The sequence below is a fragment of the Podarcis liolepis genome, assembly GCF_965112155.1.
Source record: "Podarcis liolepis genome assembly, chromosome: 15".
NCBI classification, from domain to species: Eukaryota; Metazoa; Chordata; class Lepidosauria; order Squamata; family Lacertidae; genus Podarcis; species Podarcis liolepis.
Genome location: NC_139566.1, coordinates 44,596,703 through 44,620,304, shown reverse-complemented (window position 1 = coordinate 44,620,304; position 23,602 = coordinate 44,596,703). Strand labels below are relative to the sequence as shown.

General features: G+C 44.6%; 2 protein-coding genes and 1 long non-coding RNA gene across 42 annotated transcripts in view; 1 reads left to right on the top strand and 2 right to left on the bottom strand.

Moving 5' to 3' along the window:
- Window positions 1-16,331, top strand: part of CLIP1 (CAP-Gly domain containing linker protein 1) — a 107,793-nt gene extending 91,462 nt beyond the window's left edge. For all 37 annotated transcript variants that reach the window (XM_083476648.1, XM_083476645.1, XM_083476650.1 and 34 more), the window contains 5 exons: window positions 4,472-4,589; window positions 5,970-6,120; window positions 8,025-8,074; window positions 13,153-13,277; window positions 14,501-16,331. In XM_083476648.1, the coding sequence (XP_083332774.1) occupies window positions 4,472-4,589; window positions 5,970-6,120; window positions 8,025-8,074; window positions 13,153-13,277; window positions 14,501-14,723 (667 nt within the window). In that variant the 3' untranslated portion in view covers window positions 14,724-16,331. The remainder of the gene's footprint in view (window positions 1-4,471; window positions 4,590-5,969; window positions 6,121-8,024; window positions 8,075-13,152; window positions 13,278-14,500) is intronic.
- Window positions 11,460-12,299, bottom strand: LOC310694066. The gene is made up of 2 exons (XR_014519515.1): window positions 11,843-12,299; window positions 11,460-11,798 (listed from the first exon to the last, which is right to left on the bottom strand). It is a non-coding gene; the product is annotated as an uncharacterized lncRNA (long non-coding RNA).
- Window positions 16,332-20,890: 4,559 nt separating the features above from the next.
- On the bottom strand, window positions 20,891-23,602 carry LOC310694047 (uncharacterized protein). Of its 4 annotated transcripts, XR_014519493.1 has the most exons (9): window positions 23,367-23,555; window positions 23,146-23,225; window positions 22,928-23,024; window positions 22,734-22,818; window positions 22,401-22,503; window positions 22,031-22,082; window positions 21,851-21,940; window positions 21,666-21,748; window positions 20,891-21,018 (listed from the first exon to the last, which is right to left on the bottom strand). XR_014519493.1 is itself a non-coding variant. In XM_083476766.1 (8 exons), the coding sequence occupies exons 1-8, from the start codon at window positions 23,410-23,412 to the stop codon at window positions 21,010-21,012; spliced, it is 555 nt and encodes a 184-aa protein (XP_083332892.1). In that variant the 5' UTR covers window positions 23,413-23,568; the 3' UTR covers window positions 20,891-21,009. The 4 variants fall into 4 exon arrangements, 1 of the variants encoding a protein (XP_083332892.1); XR_014519492.1 differs by having other exon boundaries at window positions 22,031-22,075; window positions 22,401-22,818; window positions 23,367-23,591; XM_083476766.1 differs by lacking the exon at window positions 21,851-21,940 and having other exon boundaries at window positions 22,401-22,504; window positions 22,735-22,818; window positions 23,367-23,568.

Genomic DNA, 23,602 nt, shown 5'->3' with positions numbered 1-23,602 from the left:
TTCAGTGGAACTTGCTCAGGAGATGCTTCTGGTGGGGTGAGCCCCTTGCAACCTTAAATGACACTAAAAAAAATTGGTACAAAACATGGGAATTACTGTACAAAATGGTCATGAGCCCTGCCCTAATAAACCCAATTGGAAACTGTTGTTAAATGGGTCTTTTGAGCCATGAAATTATACTTTTCAAGTTGATAATAACTGTGCTCCCATCCTACAAGAAAACGGATGAGGTTTTTCAGCATGACTGAGCTTTCAAATTGCTGGGTGTGGGGGTGTGGGGGTATACATACATACACATACACACAACTACATAGAAATATATATAGTTTGTCATTCAAAGCACATCTTCCAATTTAACCATAGAATGGCCCCTTTTTTTAACCCAAGGATAAATATTGGCAGGGGTTTTCCAAGCATTTTGGTGCCAAGGCAGAATTTCCAAAAGACTATTTTCCCTTGTGTTAGTAAAAACATAATAAAATGATTATTTGCTGTGCCTTACCTTACTGCAGCCAGGGGTGGACTGTCTCATTTTGCCTGATGCTAGGATGGGACGCGGGTGGCGCTGTGGGTTAAACCACAGAGCCTAGGACTTGCCGATCAGAAGGTCGGCGGTTCGAATCCCTGCGACGGGGTGAGCTCCCGTTGCTCGGTTCCTGCTCCTGCCAACCTAGCAGTTCGAAAGCATGTCAAAGTGCAAGTAGATAAACAGGTACCGCTCTGGCGGGAAGGTAAACGGCGTTTCTGTGCGCTGCTCTGGTTTGCCAGAAGCGGCTTAGTCATGCTGGCCACATGACCCGGAAGCTGTATGCCGGCTCCCTCGGCCAATAAAGCGAGATGAGCACCGCAACCCCAGAGTTGGTCACGACTGGACCTAATGGTCAGGGGTCCCTTAACCTTTACCTTTAAGAGCCCAATGGTTCTGGGCCTCTGTTATGTATCATGGGGGTTCTGTGCTGGCAGATCCAGTTGAAGTGTTTGGAGGTGTATGCAAGAGGCATTTTTCAAAGTCAAGGTGGAAGGGAACGAATGTGAGAGGTGTCTGAGAAGAAAGGGCATTTGAAATGTGTATATATTAGGCCTGTCACCTGATTTAAAATACTTTACCTAATTAATTATATGGGTTCTAGTTAATTGCTTAAATTTTCATATGTGTAAAGAAATGCTCTGATGCAGAAAGCATGCTTTTTAGATGATGTGTGCATGCGTTGTAGCTGTACATCATCTTAGAAAAGGCATATATTCGCCCTTGTCTCTCACATTAGAGAGAGACCCTCAGTTAGGATGGTACTTGCCACTTCCATAAGTAGTTGTATTATAAATAATAATATATATTTTTATATGTGCGTGTGTGTGCACCTTTTTAGTCTGTCCACAGTTTTTAACTGACTAAGCACTGCAGCCCAAGTAATTACTGGCCATGTGCTTTCCCACTTGCAGAAGGGCTTGTGAAATGTGGAAGTGTGGAATGTCACTGGCCAGAAGAACAGCTTGTATGATAAGCTGTGAACACCTCCAAAATCAGGTGCATTTCTCTCACACACACCGAAACACAATGTTTTCTGTCTAGTGCAAAGACTGGCATCTTAATAATCCTGGCTCTTCTTTTCTGCTTTTCAATCAAGTTCCTAGTCCCCATGGTTGTCAGGAGAAGCTTATACTCTTCTCTGTGTCCTCCTGCCATTTCCTTTCTTCTCAAATTGTGTAAGCCAGTGCAAAAATGATGCAAAACTAGCCCAATATTGTGAATATAACTTGCTTTTTGTGTGTGCAGAGTTTACCTATATGGACACACTTTTACTTACACTCAAGCACATACCCTGAATGCACACAGTTATACCCAGTGATGCACAGACGACCCCAATAATTATGCAAGGCATGCTGCTGTTAGTTTTAGCAGACCAGTGGTCAATGCTTGACATATAGGAGCTGTCACTCATGTGCTCAACAAGCATTCTGCAGAATCAAAGGCAGACTTAAATGCCATGGAGCTTTTCTGGAACAAAAGACAGCCTTTCTGATATTTAGAAGAGACACTCTGGGCAGCTGTTCGGGGCTGTGGCTTGATTCTCTTCAATTCCTTCTCTGTCTTAAAAAACAACAACCCTGACCCAGCTGTGGTGTGTGCCTTCATGTCTGTACATCCCAGATTCTCCAGTTGCTGCTTCCATGACTAAGACTAAACATCTGCATAACTTCAGATAGAATTCTGTGATGTATTATCACTGTTGTTTGTTTGTTTGTTTGTTTGTTTTTGCCATATTTCTTGGGCTCCTGCAAGGACTGTGCTGTATTTCACCCACTGGTTATCGTGGTTCTCACTAACTGTAGATACCATGGACACTTAACAACCTTTGGTTTAGGGCTATTGATTATCCCTTTCTTCAGTTTGCATTTTGCTCCATCTGGATGTGCATGAGATACTCTCTTGCTCTCTCTTTCTCTAGCTACCTCTGCTCGATTTTAGTTTCCTCCAATAGCAATTGTTGGCTGTCTTTAAAAACAAGAACAAAAACAGGCCTACTCTCCCAGTAAAAGGATTGAACCAATTCGTAGTGTCTCCCATTCAGGCCCTATTTAAATAAGTAGGAATTGCACAGTAGCATCCCGCTATTTTCAGTGTGGCTCTTAGAGGCCTTGTTTTCTGTGACTGCGTTCAGAAAAGTAACAGGGCGCTGCCTCAAGGGTTGATATTGCTGGTCATCTGCTGAGGGCCCAGTATGAACCCATTGACACGACCCCCTTGGCTCTTCCCCATTGCAGCCTTCTTGGCGGTTCACCTGCCTCTTCCTCTGGCCCCCTCAGCCGTGGGGATGAGAGGCGGCAGGAGCAGAGGCTGCTGCCTGTCAGCCGATTAGGCAAGCAGGTGGCAGAAAGGAAGCAGGAGGAAGAGCAGCAGCCAGGAGCAGCCCAAGCCATTTTGCTGCCTGAGGCAAAGGGCAAGGTGGTGCATTCCCCATTCTGTGCACAAAACCCGGCTAGACTGGTAGTTGGCTCTTACTTCAGCATTCATGGTGGAACCGCAGAGCAGCAAGCTAGCTTAGGGGCCGCTGGGCAGACCACATGGCACACATTTAAAGCCACCCCCCCCCCAGCAAATGCCTCACTCTGCCTCCTGGAAGGGCCAGTCCTGGCAGCAGCAGTTGCTCGCTGTGGTGGTGAGAAGGCCAGTGAAGGAGCCCTGCGGAGTCAGCTTGAATCAGGGAAAAGACAGAAGGGGCGCTTAATGACCTGCACAAAGTGTCTCTTCCTCTCTTCTTAGCCAAGTCCTGGCCCTGGCCTGTGGCCTTCTGAAGACAGTAGTCAAGGGGGCTGTCAGACTTGCTACGAAGGGCAGGGCCCACTGTGATTCACGCGTTGAGTCAGTGGTGCAGAAATACTGGAAGGCCAAGGCATTTAAATTCTTGTGTTTCAAGTGTCTTAACAAATCTGAAGGCAACTTTGTTTTCTTCACCAGTTCCCTGTTTGGTGGCAGCTCCCTTAGTAAACTTAGGCTACGTCAAGTGCTTGTGCCTGGATTTTCAGACTGCCTTCTTCATCTTTAAAAGTTTCTTATCAAAACTAGTGGATGTCAAATGCTTAAGAAGAAAGTCTTAAAAGCCTCAGCTGCCAAGCCTTCCCTGAATGCTGAGAGAGGAATACATTACCACCACCACCACCATCCAAATGCTACAAAACCAATTTTAAGATGCAGGCAAATGTAAATAGCTTCCAGCCGCACAGCTGGGCAAGTGTGTTCTGAAGGCCCCTCAGCCAACTCCTTGGTGGGTTTTTTTCCATAGCCATCTATCATGCTATTTGCTTAGGAAGCCACTTGTTGCGATGCAAGCAAAAAATAGAGGTCTTTAGTGTTTTTATATGCTGAATAATAATAGTTTACAACCCTTTGAACTGTACATTTGTGTTTTAGTTTGTTACGGACCAACCAACCCTCTGTTAATACGCTCCCAGTTACTCTGGGTCAAAAAGTGCATTCTCTGGAAATGTGGATGTTTACAGAAATTAGTGAGGACCAGCTGATAAGTCCAGCTTCACCCCTGCTTTGCATGACAGCTGTGTACCTGAGCTTTGCATGCACTTTTCGTTGCTTGTTAATAATGGTTCCAAGAAGTAACAAAAGTCTGAAATTAGGCTCACTCTATGCGACCTTACCCCTCCTTTTCAGTTTTCTATCTCCCAATCCTATTAACATTTTTCTTTAAATTCAAATGGATACAATGATATGCAGATTCTGGCATGAATCTACATAGGTAAAACTTTTCACTTTATTTCTACTGCTGTAAAATCCCAAATAATTTTGCCAAGTATTAAATCTCAGTAAGCAAACTGAAACTTCTGATAAGAACCTTTTCTACTTCTATAATAGTTTTAAAAAATCCACCTCTTCCCCCCGCCCAACTTGGCCTTTTAAGCAATACTAATGGAGCAAGTCTTCACCTAACTCATGAAACCGTTTGACTCTCTCTTTTAGAGAATCTGACTTAAAAAAAGAAATTGATGAAGAGAGAACATCCTTGCAGAAATCCATCAGTATTACTAGTGCCTTGATCACAGAGAAAGACGAAGAACTGGAAAAGCTCAGAAATGAGGTACTATTTTTAGAAGCACCGCCTGCTGACTTTTAGCTGGTTTGCAAAATATACCCTTCAATTCGGGTGATGAGGTGGGCTGGTATGGGATAAGACATATAAAAATACAGTCTAAAAAACCTTTCAAATACAGTGGTACCTTGGTTTATGAACTTAATCCATTCCGGAAGTCTGTTCTTAAACCAAAGTGTTTTTAAACCAAGGCGTGCTTTCCCATAGAAATTCAAAATGGTTTAATCCGTTCCAGACTTTTAAAAACAACCCCTAAATCAGCAATTTAACATTAATTTTACTATCTAACGAGACCATTTATCCATATAATGAAAACAATAATCAATGTACTGTACTATAAAATAAATAAAACAATATTGTAGATGATAAAAATGAAAATTTAAAAAAATTCTTACCTGCACTGATGAGAGTCATTGTTTGGTTGGAGGGCTTTTATCCATTTCTTCACTCAATCAATCAATCAGTAGCTGAACTGGGTTCCACACAGTTCCCACCCACCCCCCACGCTGCTGTGGGAAATGCACCCTAGAGCGTGCGTCTCCCACAGCAGCTGGGGGGCGAGGAGTTGCACGCCTGCCAACCAGCTGGCTGGCGGGCACGCAGCTTGCCTCCCTCACGGCTGCGGGAAACGCCTAAGCTCCTGAAACACCTGAAGGAGCGTTATACCTGAAAGATGGTCTCCACCTCCATTGTTCAGCCCGGACACTGAGATCCAGCGCCGAGGGCCTTCTGGCAGTTCCCTCATTGCAAGAATGAGGTTACAGGGAACCTTCTCGATAGTGACGCCTGCCCTGTGGAACGCCCTCCCACCAGATGTCAAGGAAATAAGCAGCTATCTTATTTTCAAAAGACATCTGAAGGCAGCCCTGTTTAGGGAAGTTTTTAATATTTAATGCTGTATTGTTTTTAACACTCGATTGGGAGCTGCCCAGAGTGGCTGGGGAAACTCAGCCAGATGGGCAGGGTATAAATAATAAATTATTATTAATAATAAAAACAACAACAACACCCTTACTAACATGCTGAAAAAGAAATGAAAGCGATTGTAAATTCTCAGCACACACTTTTCAATACTTCTGGTGTATAATTTTTTTTATGTAGTTTCCTTGTGCAGTGTTCAAATTTTGCTCAAATCTGAGGGATCAGAAGTATGTATATATTCCTCAGTTCAGGTGCATTCTGTAAATATTTATGCGCACAACCAGGGGGGAAAAAAAGGAGCGCAGAGGAATTTGTGGGCATGGAAAGGGAAGTAGCAGAAAGTGATTATGGATCCTGAAAGGTTCCCCGCCAAAGAATGTGGCCCTCGGGCTGAAAAGGATTCCCTCCCCTGAGCCGCCGCGTCCTCTCTTCGTTTAACTTTTGCAGGTGACCGTGCTCCGTGGAGAGAATGCCACTGCGAGGAATTTGCATTCCGTAGTTCAGTCTCTGGAGTCTGATAAGCTGAAACTTGAACTAAAAGTAAAGAACCTGGAGCAGAAGCTCAGAGAGAGCCAGAAACAGCCACGTGGCTCCTCAGGTAAAACCAGATCTGGTCTGCTTGCTGTATCTTCGCTGTGCAGCTCGCTGAAAGTGAGTTGGCTGCAAGGTATATGGCACCTCAGATCCCATCGGATGACAGAGTTAAGTCCCTTCGTGTGGTGGTAAAAACCTGCATCACTTAAGTGACTTATTAGTTCAGTTCAGGGTGAGATGCCACATGACGTAGGTGGTTGGTGATACCATCACTGGATTCCAGCAGCAACAGAATCCTAAATAACTGTCTTATATTCTGTAGTACTCAGATATGTTTCTGTGTCTTTGGAAACAAAGTAGGAGAAGCCCTTTGGGGTTGTAGCTCTTCAGAGGCCCTTTGAACCTAATATTGTACTCAACAGTGAGAATGTTACCACATGGTAGTAGTTTAACAGCTTGAGTGGATGTGTAATTTATAGACCTGAATTCCCTTCCCTCCCAGATGTCCACTCTGCAACCATGACCATCTCCTGTTCTAACTGGAGAGCGAACACAGATTACCATTCTCCCAAGGGTTGCTACAGTGGGCATGTAATCACGGAATAAACTGCTCAGAATGTATGGTTGTCGCATGTGGTGACAATCTTCTTACTCTGTACATTTGCGCCTATTGGCATAATGATATTGCTGGTCAGTTCCCTGCCTTAGAAAAGTGGGGCTACTTCAGTTGTTCATGCATGGATTTTCAAACAATAGGTTTGCAGGCATTTGGTTTCAGATTTATAACTTGCAGGCTTTAAAACTCTGGAACCTGAAATAATGGTCCCCATATTCATTTATCAAAGCACCCTCAGAAATAAGCAAGGCATTTCAATAGTCAGAGACTTTGATTATCAGTTTAATGCTGATATTGCCATACTGTTAAGTAGCATGAGACTCTATGCACCTAGTAAATTCATTTAACAGAGAGATGGGATGATATGGTTTCAGATAATTGGGGAGGAGTATTTTTCCTCATATTGCCATCCAATGCATCACTCCTGTTGCATGTCTGTGTTTAAGTCCTTTCACCACCACACCACCCACCATGTAATATGCTCTGCAGTACTAACTTGTAGACCAATTTGGGTTTGCATCAAGAGTATCACTTGCAGCCGGAACTGTTTTCTGGTTCAACCATGTTCCTTTTGCAAAATCCCTCCAACTTTGCTGCATTTGCTCCTTTGTTAAAAGGAATATGGGATTTGTGTGTGGTTTAAATTGGTGCTTTTACTTTTCCTTGAACAATCAATTTCACTTATAACAAAAATTGTATTTTATTTATTGTTAACTCACTCTAGTAAGCTAATCACTTTGAGATCTGATTATGATTTCAAAATACTTTGAAAAATAAGTCGCAGAATGCAGCATTTTATAGCTGAGGAATCAAATAAAAGCATATGGAGACCAGGTTTAAAAAAGATCTAAAATAAAACCTTGTAAGGTCTTTACATGGTTCAATAAAGATGGCAGAATATTCCCTGGTCACCTCAGACATCACTTCCGAAGGCAAGAGATTTGGAGCAGGGTTTTCAAACATTGTCCTAATATATGGGCAGGTTCTTGCAGAACCAAGTATCCGAGTCCCTTCATGCCATTTTGAGCTTTAAAGGTAAGAATGAGGAGCTTGAAATGTGCTCAGAACCAGACCAGTAACCCACGCTACAGTTTCAAAGCAGGCATGAAGATTTTGTGTAGCCTCCAGGGGCAGTCTTAGGTACAGCTCACTACATTACTCCAATCTGGAAGTTTTAATCAGAGTATAGATATGAGGCCAGATTTCCTTTTCTTTCTCTCCCTCTCTCATATCTCTCCATTCCCCACCCCACCCTCCTGGTTCTCTCCTAAATTCCAGTTGTATCAGCACATAAGTAATGATTATTTGCTGGAAATATTTTCATGAGTGTTTTTTTCTTCTACTTTTCTAAGATGACACAGCCAGTGATGCCCTCCAGGATGAAAATAACCAAGAAAGCCAGGTATTTCTTATACCCTCTTGGCCCCATGCAGAAATAGACAGCTGCAAAGCAGCATTTCACGGGTTGGTTACGCGTACGATTAACATGGGATGACTCCTACTTCATTTGTTTCTCATGGGGGGGGGGGGAAGAAAAATGATGTCTTATTTTGCATAAAGAAAAGCAACCTGTGAAAGAGCAATTGGTAGGGCAGCATCCCAGAGATGGTGGTGCCTGTCTGGCTGAGGGAAGGATGAGCCCCTGGTGGGGGTGAAAAAGGTATGACTGGATGTAGGAGCTGCTCAGGTGTACTTAATTTCTGGTAGTGGAACCACGTCTCTTCCCTTCCGACCCTTCTCTGGGCCCAGTGACTTAATCTATGTCTCAGGAGTAAGAGCTGGGCCTAACATCAGCAGTGAGATTTGTCGTTTCTCAGATCAGAAAGTATTTGAGTAGAATTATTGCATTATCAGACATTAGAAATTGCCTCCAAAACCTAATAATAATAATAATAATAATAATAATAATAATAATATTTATTTATTTATTTATTTATTTATTTATTTATTTATTTATTTATATCCCGCCCATCTGGCTGGGCGGCTTCCAACAAAATGTTAAAATACAGTAATGCATCAAACATCAAAAGCTTCCCTGAACACGGCTGCCTTCAGATGTCTTCTAAAAGTCTTGTAGTTGTTGTTCTTTTTGACACCTGATGGGAGGGCGTTCCACAGGGCGGGTGCCACTTCCGAGAAGGCCCTCTGCCTGGTTCCCTGTAACTTGGCTTCTCGCAGTGAGGGAACCACCAGAAGGCCCTCAGCGTTGGACCTCAGTGTCCGGGTAGAACATATCCATATCAGTTTCTAATCCTGCCCCATAATATGCAAAATCACTGCACCCTGATTCCTTTTGTGATGGATACTTTCCACCCATACTGGAATGGGGAGGGGCTGCAGCTCAGCAACAGACCACTTTGTGGCATGGAGAAGGTCCCTGCACCCATCATTGGCTTAGGCTCTGGAGAGCTGCCTCAAATCAGAGCAGACTGACTACCAAGCATCTGTCTTGGGTAAAAGGCAATGAGTAGGCCTGGGTGATATATTGACATATTGCACAGGACCAGTATGAGGGCCAGACTGCGATGGTGACTTCACTCAGTGGTATATGGCTGGTGAAACTGCTGCTGCTCCTGAGCCCCTCCAGCACCCAGCACAGCAAAGGAGAAACAAGCTGTAACTGGGTGCTGGTGGGACTCAGGAGCCACGGCGGTTTCACCAGCAATATACCACTGAGTGAAACCGACATCATGGTTGGTCCCTCATACCAGCGCAGAGGGAGAATCAAGCTGCATCGGTGAGGCTCCAATACAGCCTGTTCCTCCCTATGTGTCGTTAAACTGCTTGGCTGAGGAGAGCCAGCTGTCCTCTCCTCACTGGCTCTCCTCAGCCAAGAAGTTTTATGGAGCCCCGGACCCGCCACCGGCTCGCACGATACGTTGGTGGGGTAGGGGCGCTCCTTCACTGCTCCCACTCCCCAGCTGCTAGTGCGCAAGCGGGAGAAGGACTGGGGCTCCCTCAGCTGGGTGGGGGGCAAGCAAGCGGCCTCTTTCTCCAAGGAGAAGGAGGTTGCTTGCCTGCCCCCTTCCCATTTCCAGCAAAGGCAAAGGAGCCCTGCTGGCGGAGCCTGTCCGGGCTCCCTCCATCTTGGGGCGTGGTCTGGCTCACTCGGCTGTCAGGCGGGAGCCTCCCCCAAGCTGAGCAGCGGACTTAGGCCAGCTGCATTGGCCCCGACCTGCAAGACTTTGGGGTGAAAGAGCCTCAGCTCCTGGGGTGAGAGCTGTGGCAGTTTACCCAGCACCTCAAGGGATGGGGCCAATGCAGCTTTTTCTCAGCATCGCGGTATATCGCCAAACCACAATGTTTGACTGGTGATGCACCACAGCGTTAAAAACCTAATATCACCCAGCCTAGTGATGAGTTTCATTAGGAACTGGTAGCTACCAGCTCAGCAGATTTTACAGGCTTCTTTTTTTGGATACAGCAAGAGTGACTGTATCCCACTGTCTCCCTCACACACACACACACACCCCACAAAGGCCGACATGCACACACAGACTCAGGGCTCACACACACCCTCCAACATTTCTCTGGTGAAAATAGGGACATCCCATTCCATATAATCTTACTGGGTTGCCCCAGCCACTCCGGGCAGCTTCCCATATATATATAAACACAATAAAACATTAAACATTAAAAAAACTCTTCCTTATACAGGATTGCCTTCAGCTTGGGGGGTCACATATCTCCCTGCCCTCCAACATTTCTCCAATGAAAATAGGGACATCCCAAGGAAAAGTGGGACATTCCGGGATCAAATCAGAAACCGGAGCAGCTTCTCTAAGTCAGGGACATCCCTGGAAAATAGGAACACTTTGAGGGTCTGACACACCACACAAGAAGAATGAAAACACACACAAATAAACCGATACACAATGGTCTCCTGCTGACTCAGGGACAAAGAGCACACTCGTCCCCATCGGTGTGGAACCTTTACAGAAGCCCAGCTCTGGAGAGCAGAAAGAGAGGCTCCTGCCCTGGCCCTCCTGAAATCCCTGGAAAGCCCCTTTTCCAGGCTTCATCACCCAAACTGGGGTAAAAGGTTGGAAGGGCAAGCTTAGATATTGTATCTGCCGGGGCTTCTTCAGTGTAATACACTTCACATAGGCTTAATTATAACTATAGTATAATTAACATACTAATGCTTGCTTGCTTTTTCTTTCCCCCACCTTCCCTTGCTTTCATCTGCCTCTGGGAACGTTTTTCTCCAATCAGCATATGGTTTGTTTCCACTTTCTCTCCTTTTTTAAATAGCTTTGTCAGTTTCAAGCTTTTTGCTGTGGGCAGTTCTCACTGTCTTATCCCTTGTGCGGCTGCCCCATGGTTCTCCTCTGCTTTGCCTTCTGTAAGAGGAATAGTCCTCTCTTTAGTGCAAAGAGACAGGGGGGTGCTGGCTATTTGAGCTTAGGGGCACAGGCCCATGGCACAAGGTTGCAGAAAATGGCATACGCTAATTGATATGGATAGATGCATATTTAGGGCCACTTTCAGGGTGGGGGGGGGGAACCCCGGCTCTTGCTTCCAGAGCTTACCCTGAGCTATGGATTTTCTAGACCCAGTGCAGGTGGCTGCAGTCTCACTGGTACTGCACTTTGCAGTGCACCCAGTGGTCCTGCAGAGCAGCGTAAACTGTATATAAAACAGCCCAGAGAGACAGGATCCATGCAGAAGATCCAGGGTTTTGTTCTCCTGGACCACCCCTTGATTGTACCCAAGTAAAGGAGGAAACCTGCACTATTCTGGGAACTTTTACATGAATAAATTGGCACCTGTCCTAGAAGGATGCCCTGGGTGTTGTGAGCCAGCCTTTTGGATACTGAACCACCAGGGTTAACTATTAAGGAAATCTGCCAGAGGACAGTACTTGGGGGTGTCATATATTCAAAGAGATATCATGGGGGGGGGGAGACCCATCGGAATAAAGAAGGGGCAGTTTTTTAAAAAATATTGGGAATTCTCCGACACAAAAAGGTTGCAGCTTTGGGGGCTTTTAATTTAAGCAAATTGATTTTTTGGCCCCAAAACAAAAATTAGTCATTTTTTAAAAAAAATATAAAAATTACCTTCTTAAAGCCAAGTTTTGACTGCTTTTAGTGCTCCCCTGCTGTGATGCCAAAAGCCTTGTTCTGCCCCACAAGGACTCCAGGTACACACACACACACAAACACACACACACACACACACACACACTCTTTTCTGTTTTTTTCTGGGTGCTCCCACAGGTCTTCTGATGCAAAACACTTTTCTTTTTGCCCCCAAAGCATCCCAGTAATTTAAAAAAAAATCATTTACATTTTTCTTTTCTATTTTGCTGAGTGCTCCCATAGTTACTTTGATGCCAAAAGTTTTTTTTGTGGCTCGCCAGTCATACAAAAATTAAAATTGGCCACATCCACTTTTACACTTCAGCTCTCAGGATTGTTGGTCAATGCTGCTTATGGCCCAAAAAAGTTTAGCTACCCCTGGTTTAAAGACAAGGTGACTAACAGAAGATGTGACAGAGGTCTGTAAGTTTATGTATGTTGTGGAAAGAGTGAATAAATAGTGTGTGGGGAAAGGGATCCTCCATGGTCCATAAGATTTGAATATGGGGTAACCCAATAAAATGAATTGGCAGTATCATAGAAGCATAGAGTTGGGAGAGACCACAAGGGCCATCGAGTGCAACCCCCTGCCAAGCAGATTCGGAACAGGCAAAAGAGATTACATCACACACTGCAGAATTTATGGAATTCACTAAAGCAAGACACAGTGGTTGTCAGTGACTTGGGTGACTAGAGAGATTTGTGAAGAGCAGGAGCAGCTCCTTGTCATGGTGGCTCCATGGAGCCTCTGTGTCCCCGGCTGCTGCCTTCATCCCCTGCTGATGTCCTTCTCAGAGGCATCTGGTTCTCTAAGCATATGGAGTGTATACTGGAAGGTTTGATCAAGTCCCTCTCCAAAGACTCCCAAGTGAGCTTAGCTATCACAGGATAAGTTGACAGGTCTCCTTAGAAAAGACCCAGAAGCAGACAACCAAAATGTTCCAGGGGGCTGGAAAAATTCCCCTTTATGAAAGGTTTTTCGTTTGGTTTAGAAACAAGGGAGGGAGCACAATAGGGGAGTATAAAATTATGCATAGTGTTGAGAAAATGGAAACAGAATCTGTCATGATACTAGAAACAGGTCATCAGAGCAAAACATGTTTATCTAAGAGAATTGCTATCCTGTGCATTACGGTTTTCCAGCTCTGACAATTCACTCCTCTACCTACCATGAGGTTTATTAATATTTGTTTAATGCTTAAAAGTGTTCTATGTTTAAAAATAAAAGTTACAAGCATTCTATCTATGTATAAATTAAGTCAGCACAATTTCTTTCTGTGCCCAATTTCTGCCCTATTCATTGCTTACATCACATGCTGTGTTTTTTAAAACCTTCAGCTTAAATATTCTGAGTTTATAATCCTGTCTCTTCTTTCTTCCACCATGTACCCTTCAGATTGACTTTCTAAATTCAGTGATCGTGGATCTTCAAAGGAAAAATGAAGAACTAAAATTGAAAGTGGAAATGATGTCTGAGGCAGCACTCAACGGCAATGAGGAAGAAGCTATTAATTATGACAGGTTGGTTACTTACAATATCAGCTGGAAATCTTGGTAGCATTTTAGAATTGAGGCTGTTGAACTGGCCTCATCAAATGCCAGCCAGAAATTCCTGAAGTATTACTGTGGTTTTCAAACCGTATACTTGCAAGTAACCCTGTTGAAGAAACTTGGAACTGCAGAGGCTCCTAGCCCATCTGCAGAGTGCACACTCCGTTCATGGGGCTCACAGAGTGAGCATTTTAGACCTCCCCATGGCCACTAGGTCAATTGAGAGATGACCTCAGACACCCCCAGGGTCTTCTTGCAACTGTGCACCACACAGTTATGGTGGGCAGGCTATCTTTGGGGAGTTATTTCACCAGTATTGACCTTCTAATTGACAAACACTTGGTAAGCTTCTGAGGAACCTCTGAGTGCCCAGAAAGGATTTTTAAATGCTATGGCTATGTCATTACTAATTCACATCATGCACCTTTATTTACTGTTCATCTTTACTAAGCTGAGTGTCATGATTAAGCCACTGTTTTCATGCTGCCAGTGTGGATAGAGCTTTGACTTCCTCCAGCCCAGTGAATTTGATTCCCACATACAGATGGCAGGAAGTGAGTTAACAGCTACCCCATCTGAGACTCGCTGAAACTTTGACCCACAATTGTCAAGGATATAGACAAGTTAAGATTTTAACCCTGTTTCTCTTTAGTGCATGACTCCCAGACTAGTCAAGGACACGGGACAATCCTCTTTTAAATTAGTCTAAAACCTTGGTGTGAATTTCAGACTGTTTATATCTCTATTCCCCCCCCCCCCGCAATTACGTTGAGATATGAGAAATCTCTGCAGTTCACAACAAGCAGTAATGTATTTCTGTGTAGGTTTCCAAGGTAAAGTGTGGAAAGCTTCTGCAAAAGGCAGATGATCTTGCCTGCTGGCCCAAACCCTCCCAAACCAGTACAAAAGCAGGGAGTGTTTTGATCTGAAGGCAGCCCTCTTGAGGGAAGTTTTTAATATTTAATGCGGTATTGTTTTTAACACTCAATTGGGAGCCGCCCAGAGTGGCTGGGGAAACTCAGTCAGATGGGTGGGGTATAAATAAATTATTATTATTATTATTATTATTATTATTATTATTATTATTATTATTTATTTTATTTCCTATAGATTTCCTGTCTCTTTAGAATCACTGTTCTCTGTAAAAACATAATGAAATTCTAGTCTTACTTATCAAATTTTGATCTTGGCAGTGAGGAAGAAAACCAAATCAAGAAGAAGCCTCGCCTTTTCTGTGACATTTGTGACTGTTTTGATCTCCATGACACTGAAGATTGTCCGACTCAAGCACAGGCGTTAGACGAACCTCCACATTCGACTTACCATGGCAACCGAAAGGAAGAGCGCCCCTATTGCGAAATCTGCGAAGTGTTTGGGCACTGGGCTACAAATTGCAATGACGACGAGACCTTCTGATGCAGGAGAGGACCAGGGAAAAGAAGCTTTGCTCTGTGCATTAGTCGGACCGTGCCCACCCCCAGCCATTGAGGGGCTGATGGCGCCGGAAAGAAAAGGGCAGCCACCCTTGCCCTCCCCAACCTCTTCACAACCAACAGACATAGAGATATTTTGGTCTTCCATAGCAAAATAACTTTATACCGCCCTAAGTTAAATGAAAATAGAAATAAATAATTTACTAGGCAGATTGCTGCCATTTTCTTTTCCAACTTCTGGGTTTGCATTATCTGTAAAGAGGAACTTCCCATATGTCATGTTGTTTAGCTGTAAGGGGGAAACAGCAACACTCTAGTTATGTTTTAGCTTGTTTAAAGACCTTAAAATTATGCTGTTAATTTTCATATTTGCACTATGCTCTTAAAGCTGCAGTTGTACGTTTTTAGATTTTGTAAAGTTTTCAACACTGGAATGAGTTAAGAGATGAGCTCTTCTTCATTATTTTCAACTGCTCAGTTATCTCTTGTTCAAAGAATATGTGAGCTCTGGTGCACTACCTAGAGATCAGTAGTGCCTTTATTTCAGCAAGATTTCTTAATGGTGTGAAATTTTGTTTAGAAAAATATCATGAAGCAGGTAAGCCAACAAGCTCCTGTGCAGAAACTTTTTATAACAAAGCCTCTAAGCTGCGCACATGGACGGACTTCCCTTTCCACGTTCTTTCAGCTTCTGTAGAGTTGTACATAATAAGTACATATATAAATATATTTAAGAAAAAGGTTTATATTTTGAAAAATTCTTGTTGTCTTTAGTGCTTCTTTTCATCTGAACTCCTCAGAGGACCTTTGTGCACAGCACAGTCACTTGATTTAATAACTTTAGATAGCCTCAATCTTGGGAGATTTTTTCTGACTGAGTTTATTTTGTGTGTGTTTGCAAAAAAAGAAAAAAAAATCAGCAAATTTGTATCCTGTAAAAGGTTTTTATCAAAGCCCATTCACAAATCAAGACTTTTTAAATGAACAAATAATTTATTTATTTCCCCCTTGGTCTGAATTTAGTTCCAGATGAATGTAAAACAGAAAATTCAATATTTAAGAATTATGGATTTTCTAAGAAGCAAAAAAAACCTTATATGAAATGAAGAAAATGTAAAACCAACAGGCTTGTGCTGTTATGGGTGAAATCGTGCCATGCGTTGAAGTGGACGTAAAATTTCTGATGGAGTTAATGCTGTGGGTCACTGAACCCAGGTCAAGGTGACACCACTTAAGCTGGTTTAGGTCTCTCTTCTTTTGAATGTCTCAAAAACAAATGTAAAAAAGAGAAGCTATATGTTCCCTGCTCTCTGTACATTAGAGGAATTTAACTCTTGTATAACTTTGTGTGTATGTGTGTGTAAATATATATATATATATATATATATATATATATATATATATGCGCGCACCTCTGATGTATTTTTCCTCCAGATTACAGACAGTATTTGGCATATGAGTACAATTTAATGTAATTGTTGGAAATTTGGAGTAATGAATGTATAAAAGGGTTAGGGAAAAAAGCAGGGAAATCAGTATTAAACTAAACGGAGTGTACTGTAGCTTTAATAAAACGGTTATTCTCTCGTCACCTGTGTTGTTTTTCTTTTTCTTTGAGATTACAAAACCCAGAATGCCAAACTGCTTACAAGCCATTTAGGCATATAAGTGGGTAAGTAAACAAATAAAAATGCTGCAGTGCGCAGGTTGAACTGGGACCATGCCCAAGAAAGTGTTAAGTCGGCTCTGTGACAGGTTCTGCTCTTTTTGTTTGTCGTCATCACTTAATGCTAAACATGTTTTTATCATCTTATTAGGGTGCAATGGTTTTTCATCAGGTTTGCTAAGGGAAATTTGGGTGTGAGAAGCAAGTGTTCTTACTTGTGTCTCAGGCAGGTGCAGGTAGCCAGGTGCCTTCTAGATGTTGTTGGACTCCCAACTCCCAGCAAAATCTGGATAGTCCCAGATCAGTTATCCCTGCTCTAAGACAAACCTTTGAGAGTTTTAAACTGCAGAACTATACACACTTACCTGGAAGTGAGCCCCATTAATGCAATAGCACTTCCTTCTGAGTAGACATGCATCAGATTGCACTGATAAGAGGTGGGAAGAGAGAGGTGGGAAGCTAGCCGCTGAAGGTTCCAGTAGGAGCAAGAAATACCATGTTGTGAACCCTTTATAAGACACCTGAACCTAGAATCGGGAAAATGTTTGCCTGCTCCAATACCTGATGACTTCCCAAAAGTAGGCCTATATCATCCCCTCCCCTACAATGCACATGTTGACACCATTTATGACTCAGGCATTCTATCCAGGCCCACCAATGTTCCCAGCCCTTATTTTATGGATATACCAAACCAGTGTATCTTCTTGGCACTGCCTTAGACAATTTATCATACTTCTGTATCTGTTTAATAGCAGGTAACTGCACTCACTCTCCCTACTACTGCTGCTGTCTTCATCTATGACTTTTCAGTACATGCCACATGGAAAAAAATGTTGTGTTGCATGTATGGCAATTTTCTTATCCTTCCAAAGAAAAACAGATTTTTTCAGAGAAGCAACATTAAGAAAGTAAGGTTGAAACCTAGTTGCTCAGATGCTCCAATCCAATGAAACTAGCAGCAGATCTTTTTAAAAAGAATAAGGTTATTTCTAAACTTTGTGTGCGAACATATACACTTTATAATATATATAGTTTATATATTATAACTGCACTTTATAATATATATATATAGTTATCTTATTGAGTTGATTTTATATGTGTACGTATATTTTTTCATTAGAAAAATAACCACTCCAGTGCAGTTGAAGCATCTGACAGCTGGGGAAAAGTTTTTTTTATTTCCCTAGATACCCCCAAAATACATTATTAAAACCTGAATTCTCGTATTAAAACCACAACTTGCAATGGTACACATCTTATTTATTAAGTGATCCACAAGTTAGTTTAAACCTTTGAAACTGGTCTTCGGTTTTCTGGAGAATTTGTAAACAAAATGAAGCTCTGCCCCTCTCAGGCAAAGGTATATTTGGGCTTCGTTCCTCTGCCAGTCTTACTTTGTGAGTCAGCTTTTCCATGAGGGCCATACACCACATTCTTTACCCAGCATTCAAGTTCACACCTTTTAAGTCCTTCTAGAATGTGGCTATAACTCTATGTGCTGCCACTAAAAGAAATCCAGTTAGTGGTTTATCCACCAAGTCCTGGTTGTCATTTAGACACATAGTCAGTAACACAAGCTCTGGAGACTTTGTGACATGCTGAAGGGAGAGGTTTCTAATACTTTTGCTTCCCCAGTGCCTTCTGCATCTGCCACCAGCACTACAGGCTGTAAGAGACAACATCTGTGCAAGTTCTCTTGGGTTTTAAAAAATAAAACTGGCTTATAGTTTATATAGCAGAGGTAAAAACTTGGAAGCTGGATCTAACCAATTCTTCCTCCACCACCTCAGTCTCATTCACGCATCACTATCATTGCTTAAAAGAGTAAATAAAAGACACGTCCCATTGGGAAGCAGGAAAAAAATGGTTCTTTACTTACATTTTCTTCATATTTACAAATATGGCTTTGAATTCTATGCCTTACATGGGGAGCTAGTTTCTCAAGCCTGCCTTGTGTGTGTGAAAGAGAGACCACAGAGTGTGTTGTTGTTTAGTTGTTTAGTCATGTCCAACTCTTTGTGATCACATGAACCAGAGCACACCAGGCATTCCTCTCTTCCACTGCCTCCCTCAGTTTCGTCAAATTCATGTTTGCAGTTTCGAGAACATTGTCCAACCATCTCGTCCTCTGTCGTCCCCTTCTCCTTGTGCCCTCAATCTTTCCCAACATCAGCATCTTTTCCAGGGAGTCTCCTCTTCTCATGAGGTGGTCAAAGTATTGGAGCCTCAGCTTCAGGATCTGTCCTTCCAGTGAGATCACAGAGTGTATTCCCCCATCTGTTAGTCTCAGCTCACCCTCTGCTGACGGGAGGTGTGCAAGGTTGCTTGGACCTGACAAGTTCTGCCCACGAAGAGACTCCTGGCCTCTGGGGCCTAACATCTGGCTGCTTCCACAGCCAGTTCCGTACCAGGAGTTTCAACTGCAGATGGGCAGGGGGGTGGTCCTGGGTGGCAACGCACCTACCTGTGCAAGTGTACACAGGCACATAGATTGTAGCTTTATTTGTGCACCACTTTTGCACAGTGAACATGTCCATCATCCCAACAGCATTAGAACAGCAGAGCATGGTAGGGCAATAATGTGCAATAAAACAGTACATCAATCTCTCTGTTTCCAAATATATTAATCCTTTCAACAAAAACCACAATAGTCTTGTGGCCAATTCTCTTGCTGCCAACCTTCAGGTGTTGTGGTCCTGAGTTAAATTTAAGGCTTTATAGGTCAAAAACAGCACTTTGAATTGGGCTAGGAAGCTAATTGGCAGCTGGAACAGTCGGGCCAGGATGCTCAAGCTGTCTTGCCTCAGTGAGCAATGTGGCTGTTGAATTCTGCACCAGCTGAAGCTTCTGAACTGCCTTCAGAGGCAGCCCAGAAAGAGATCCACCTTGAGACCTGTGGTCAGATGTGGTTCTTCAACCCTGCCTACCTCGCAGGGTTGTAAGTCTGGGCTGACAAGGAAGGCTTTGGTGCATCTCATTGGCCCCTTCGGTTGAACCACTGGCACCTCTCAGATTATGTAATTGTCTGAGTTGAAGATCGCCGTGATGTGCTCCTTGCCAGAGCTATGACGAGTGCTGACGACTGATGGACAGATCACCGGTTATTATGCTCCACGATGGCTATCCTCAACGCAGGCTTCAAGGAAGGAAACCAAGGCGCAAAAGGAACACTCAAATGAACGAAATGAACACTCAAGCCCTTCAAGATCCTATTAAGTGGGATTGCTTCCAAACGACTCTTAAGGACCATCCGCATTCAGAATTCCCTGATAACATTGAGGAACTCTGGACCAAGCTAAAAACATCATTATTGCAGCCGGTGAACCAACTATTGGATACCAAACCAAGAAACACCAGGACTGGTTTGATGAGAATGACAGTGAGATTGAACACATTATTGACAAGAAAAGGAAGGCTTTTCAGATCTGGCAAAGAGACAGAAACTGAGCCACTAAGAAAAAAACCTATGCCAATGCTAAGGCTGAGGTTCAAAGAAGAACCAGAGAACTAAAGAACACCTGGAAGATAAAAAATGCTCAAGAGATCCAGCACTTAGCTGACACTCATGATGCACAGAGTTTCCTTAAAGCCACAAAGACCATCTATGGACCAATAAATCATGGCATATGCTCCCTACGCTCCACAGATGTGTGCTCTGATATACCGATCAAGAACAAGTTCTGCGAGGAACTAGACCAGGATGTCTTGAGCCTGCAAACACCTTCTCGGTAGTGGCGCCCGCCCTGTGGAACGCCCTCCCAGCAGATGTCAAAGAAATAACTCTCTGACTTTTAGAAGACATCTGAAGGCAGCCCTGTTTAGGGAAGTTTTTAATGTTTGAAGTTTTATTCTGTTTTTAGTGTTCTGCTGGGAGCTGCCCAGAGTGGCTGGGGAAACCTAACCAGATTGGGGGGGGGTATAAATAATAAAATTATTCTTATTGTTACTATTACTATTCCTGCTGAAAGAGTTCATCACAGCTGACATAACCGCAGAGGCCCCTTGGTATCGGGACCTGAACAAGAACGGACAAAGGCTATCTGAACTGTGCTCATACCACAGCCTCTATGTCACGAACATGGTATGCTCTACCAAGGCAAAACACTCAGTGTCCTGGAGAGATCTTAGATCTCAAGTCACTGGCACCAGCTGGACTGGATTGTTGCCAGGCAATTGCACTGAACTGTGTTAATGCCACACAGAGCTACCACAGCACTGACTGCGACATGGTCACACCCTGAAGGCGAGCAAAGAGGACTTCTGGTCAATCTAAGGTTCTGCACTTTGGCAGGAAGAAGCAGCTGCACCAATAAAAGATGAGGGACACTGGTTTGCTAGTAGGGAAAAGGATCTAGGGATCTTAGTGGACCACAAGCTTAACATGAATCAACCTGAGAGTGACGCAGCAGCAAAAAATGCTAATGCTATTTCAGGCTGCAACAACAAAAGTGTCCAGATCAATGGAAGACAATAACACAATGAAATTCAAAACAGTAACAATTTATTGTGCATTTATTCAAAATCCATTAAAAAATATTTATTTTTATTCCATTCTCTTCCAGTTCTTTTTCTTCTTGACACGTGGAGTTACACAGGGAATAGATCATATAACCTAAGGAATGGAAAAACCCAAAATTCCATGAAATCTTTTGAGGCAAAATAATGTTAACAGCTTTCAGATCTCTCTCTGTCCCCTGCCCTCTCCTGTCTTTTGTCAAAACTAAGGGGTCAACCCTGTGCCCAGAGCCGCCCCCCCCCCGGCCTCCCTGAGGTGGTCCAGAGGAAAGAAGAGCAAGGCACAAGGCACCAGCTGGGCTGCAGGAGCTGCCAGAAGGAGGCCTACAAAATGCCACCCAGCCATCCTAGGGACTCCACTCTGCATCTGTGTAGGGTTTACTCTGGAGCCTGTTCTTCTCCTGAAGCCATCCCATGAGGCAGCGGAGGTTTAGAATCAGATCGGCCCCTGGCTTCCCTCTACGGCATGTGCACAAACAGCTTTCTCTGGATCTTGTCCGCTCCATCTGCTGACACGGGAAAGTCCCTCACTCACCGAGGGTTTGAGACCCATTGGCTTCCCTCCCTGGTTCCCCGGCCTCTTCTCCCTCTGACTGCTCCTCCTTGTCCCCCCTCCACAGCCTGGGCTCTGAGACGTCTTCCCTTCCTGGTTCCTGCTTCCTCCCACCATTCCTCTGTGCACAACCAGTCCATGACACCGTTCCACCCCTTGGCCTCTGTCCCCCCAAGGCAGCTTCCCCCTACCTGATCTGGTCCCACAGCCACTGCTTCCCTTCTGCTGCCATAAAAAGATGGAGAAGGCGGTCTTGCCGGCATCATTCTGTCACCTGCAAGAGAAAAAAGGTAAGCAGGTCGCCAGGAGTGCCTGCTTCTCTCACAGATGAAACAGGGCATCTCTAACTACAGGTGGGCTTTTGAGAAAGTCTTACCTGCTGAGTGCATTTGGATGTTGGCCTCTCTCGGGTGTCCAGTGGAGCCCGAGGTCCGCACTACTTATATATCTTCAATGATGATGTCATCTGGATGGAAGAGAATGAGAAGAGAATGAAAATGAGATTTTCCCACAGGCCTTTAGTCAAAGGTCGCTGTCTCCAAGGTGTGGCGCTTACCTTCTTGCGGCTTCAGGCGGAAGCAAGCCAGGTCCGGCCGAACTACTGTCATCTGCAGAGGAAAGAAAAATCGGGGTCAGATGGGAGCAAGAGAGCACAGAAGCAGCACCTGGAAGGACGGGTCTCCCTCTGTCTTGGGCCCAATCCCTTGTTCCAGAGGACCTCCCTGGGCCCTGCAGCCTCCTGGGCAGAGGTGGAAGGGCAGCAGCAGCAGCAGCAGCAGGAAAGGGGGCAGGAAAAGCCTCTGGCCTCATCCTGGGCCCCAGGGACACACACCACATCATCTGTGCTAAAGATCACTTGGGGATGTGATCTGGGGGGGGGGGTGAAATTAACCAAAGAAATGAATAGAAGAAGGCAAGGTACTTACTCTGAGGTTGGGGTATTTCCGGGCAACGGCCAGCAGCAAGGAAATGCTGCTGGCCGCTAGTTCTTGAGCCTCCCCACTTTCCCCAGGGCATATCCTCGGAGGTCCTGCAGGAGGAAAGAGCATCTCAGAGTCAGGGGCCAGTCTGGGCCAAAGCAGCCCCCACTGCCCCCACCACGGAGTCCCTGGCACTTCTGGACCATGAGGGTTTGCCAGCTTTGGTCTTGGACCAAATTGGGGGCCAAACAGGCTCTGTGCCCCAGAAATGGGGCAGTCCATTGGGTAAGGGACGGGGGGGCAACCCTAAAACTACCCCTGATGCCATCGGGACACTTATGCTGAGAAGGTGGAGGAGGGTGCCAGGGTTGGGGGCTTCCATAAGGAGACTCCCCAGCAGGAGCCGGAAGTGCCTCTTCAGTTCCTGTGGGAAAAGAGAGAAGAGAGTGTGAACGCTGGGTTGGATTCTGCAAGTGTGTGACGAAGAAGAAGAAGAAAGAGCCTGTGAAGGGAAGTCAAAACCAAGGACATACTTCTCTCTCCTCCTCCTCGGCCCCATTCAGCACGGCCTCCAACGTCCTGTGCAGGATCACACTGATCATATCGCAGCTGAATTTGGGCCTCATGGTGCTGCAGAGATGAAAGGGAGAGGGTTAGAGTCTCCCTTGCCCCTTCTCCCTCCCGCCTGCTCTTTCCCCCTGGGGTTCTGCCCCCCACCCACAACCCCATCCACGCCAAAGACCCCACTCACCTTAGCTGGAGGAGGGCCTCCAAGGCAAGGGCCAGGGTCAGGGGGCAATCCCTGAAGTGTTCCAAGGGCCCCAAGATGTCCTGGAAGAGGAGGAAAATCAGCTCTGACCCCAAACACCAGGCTTGGCTTTGCAGTGGAATGGCAACCCCATGCCCTAAGCCGGCAGGGTCTTCCTCTACACAGATGCACAACCCTTTCCACCCCCCCCCCCCATCACTCACCAGAATGGCTTGGGCCGTCTCCTGCTTGGAGCACTTCAGGGATCATTTCTCCCTGTTAAAGTTCATCTTGTTTGTTTTGGCCCAGTTCTCTAATCTGTCAAGGTCGTTTTGAAGTGTGATCCTGTCCTCTGGGGTGTCAGCCACCCCTCCCAGTTTGGTGTTGTCAGGGGTTCAGGAGCAGAGGCGAGGGCAAGGGAGGAAACAGAGAGCGAGGGGGAGGAGTCCGAAGAAAAGAT

Excerpts from the sequence above, each read along its gene's own strand:
- LOC310694047 (XM_083476766.1), bottom strand. The coding sequence starts at position 23,412 with ATGATCCCTGAAGTGCTCCAAGCAGGAGACGGCCCAAGCCATTCTG. Across the intron at positions 23,226-23,366 it reads AGACGGCCCAAGCCATTCTG|GACATCTTGGGGCCCTTGGA; the intron begins GTGAGTGATGGG and ends CTCCTCTTCCAG. Across the intron at positions 22,083-22,400 it reads GGAAATACCCCAACCTCAGA|ATGACAGTAGTTCGGCCGGA; the intron begins GTAAGTACCTTG and ends TTTCCTCTGCAG.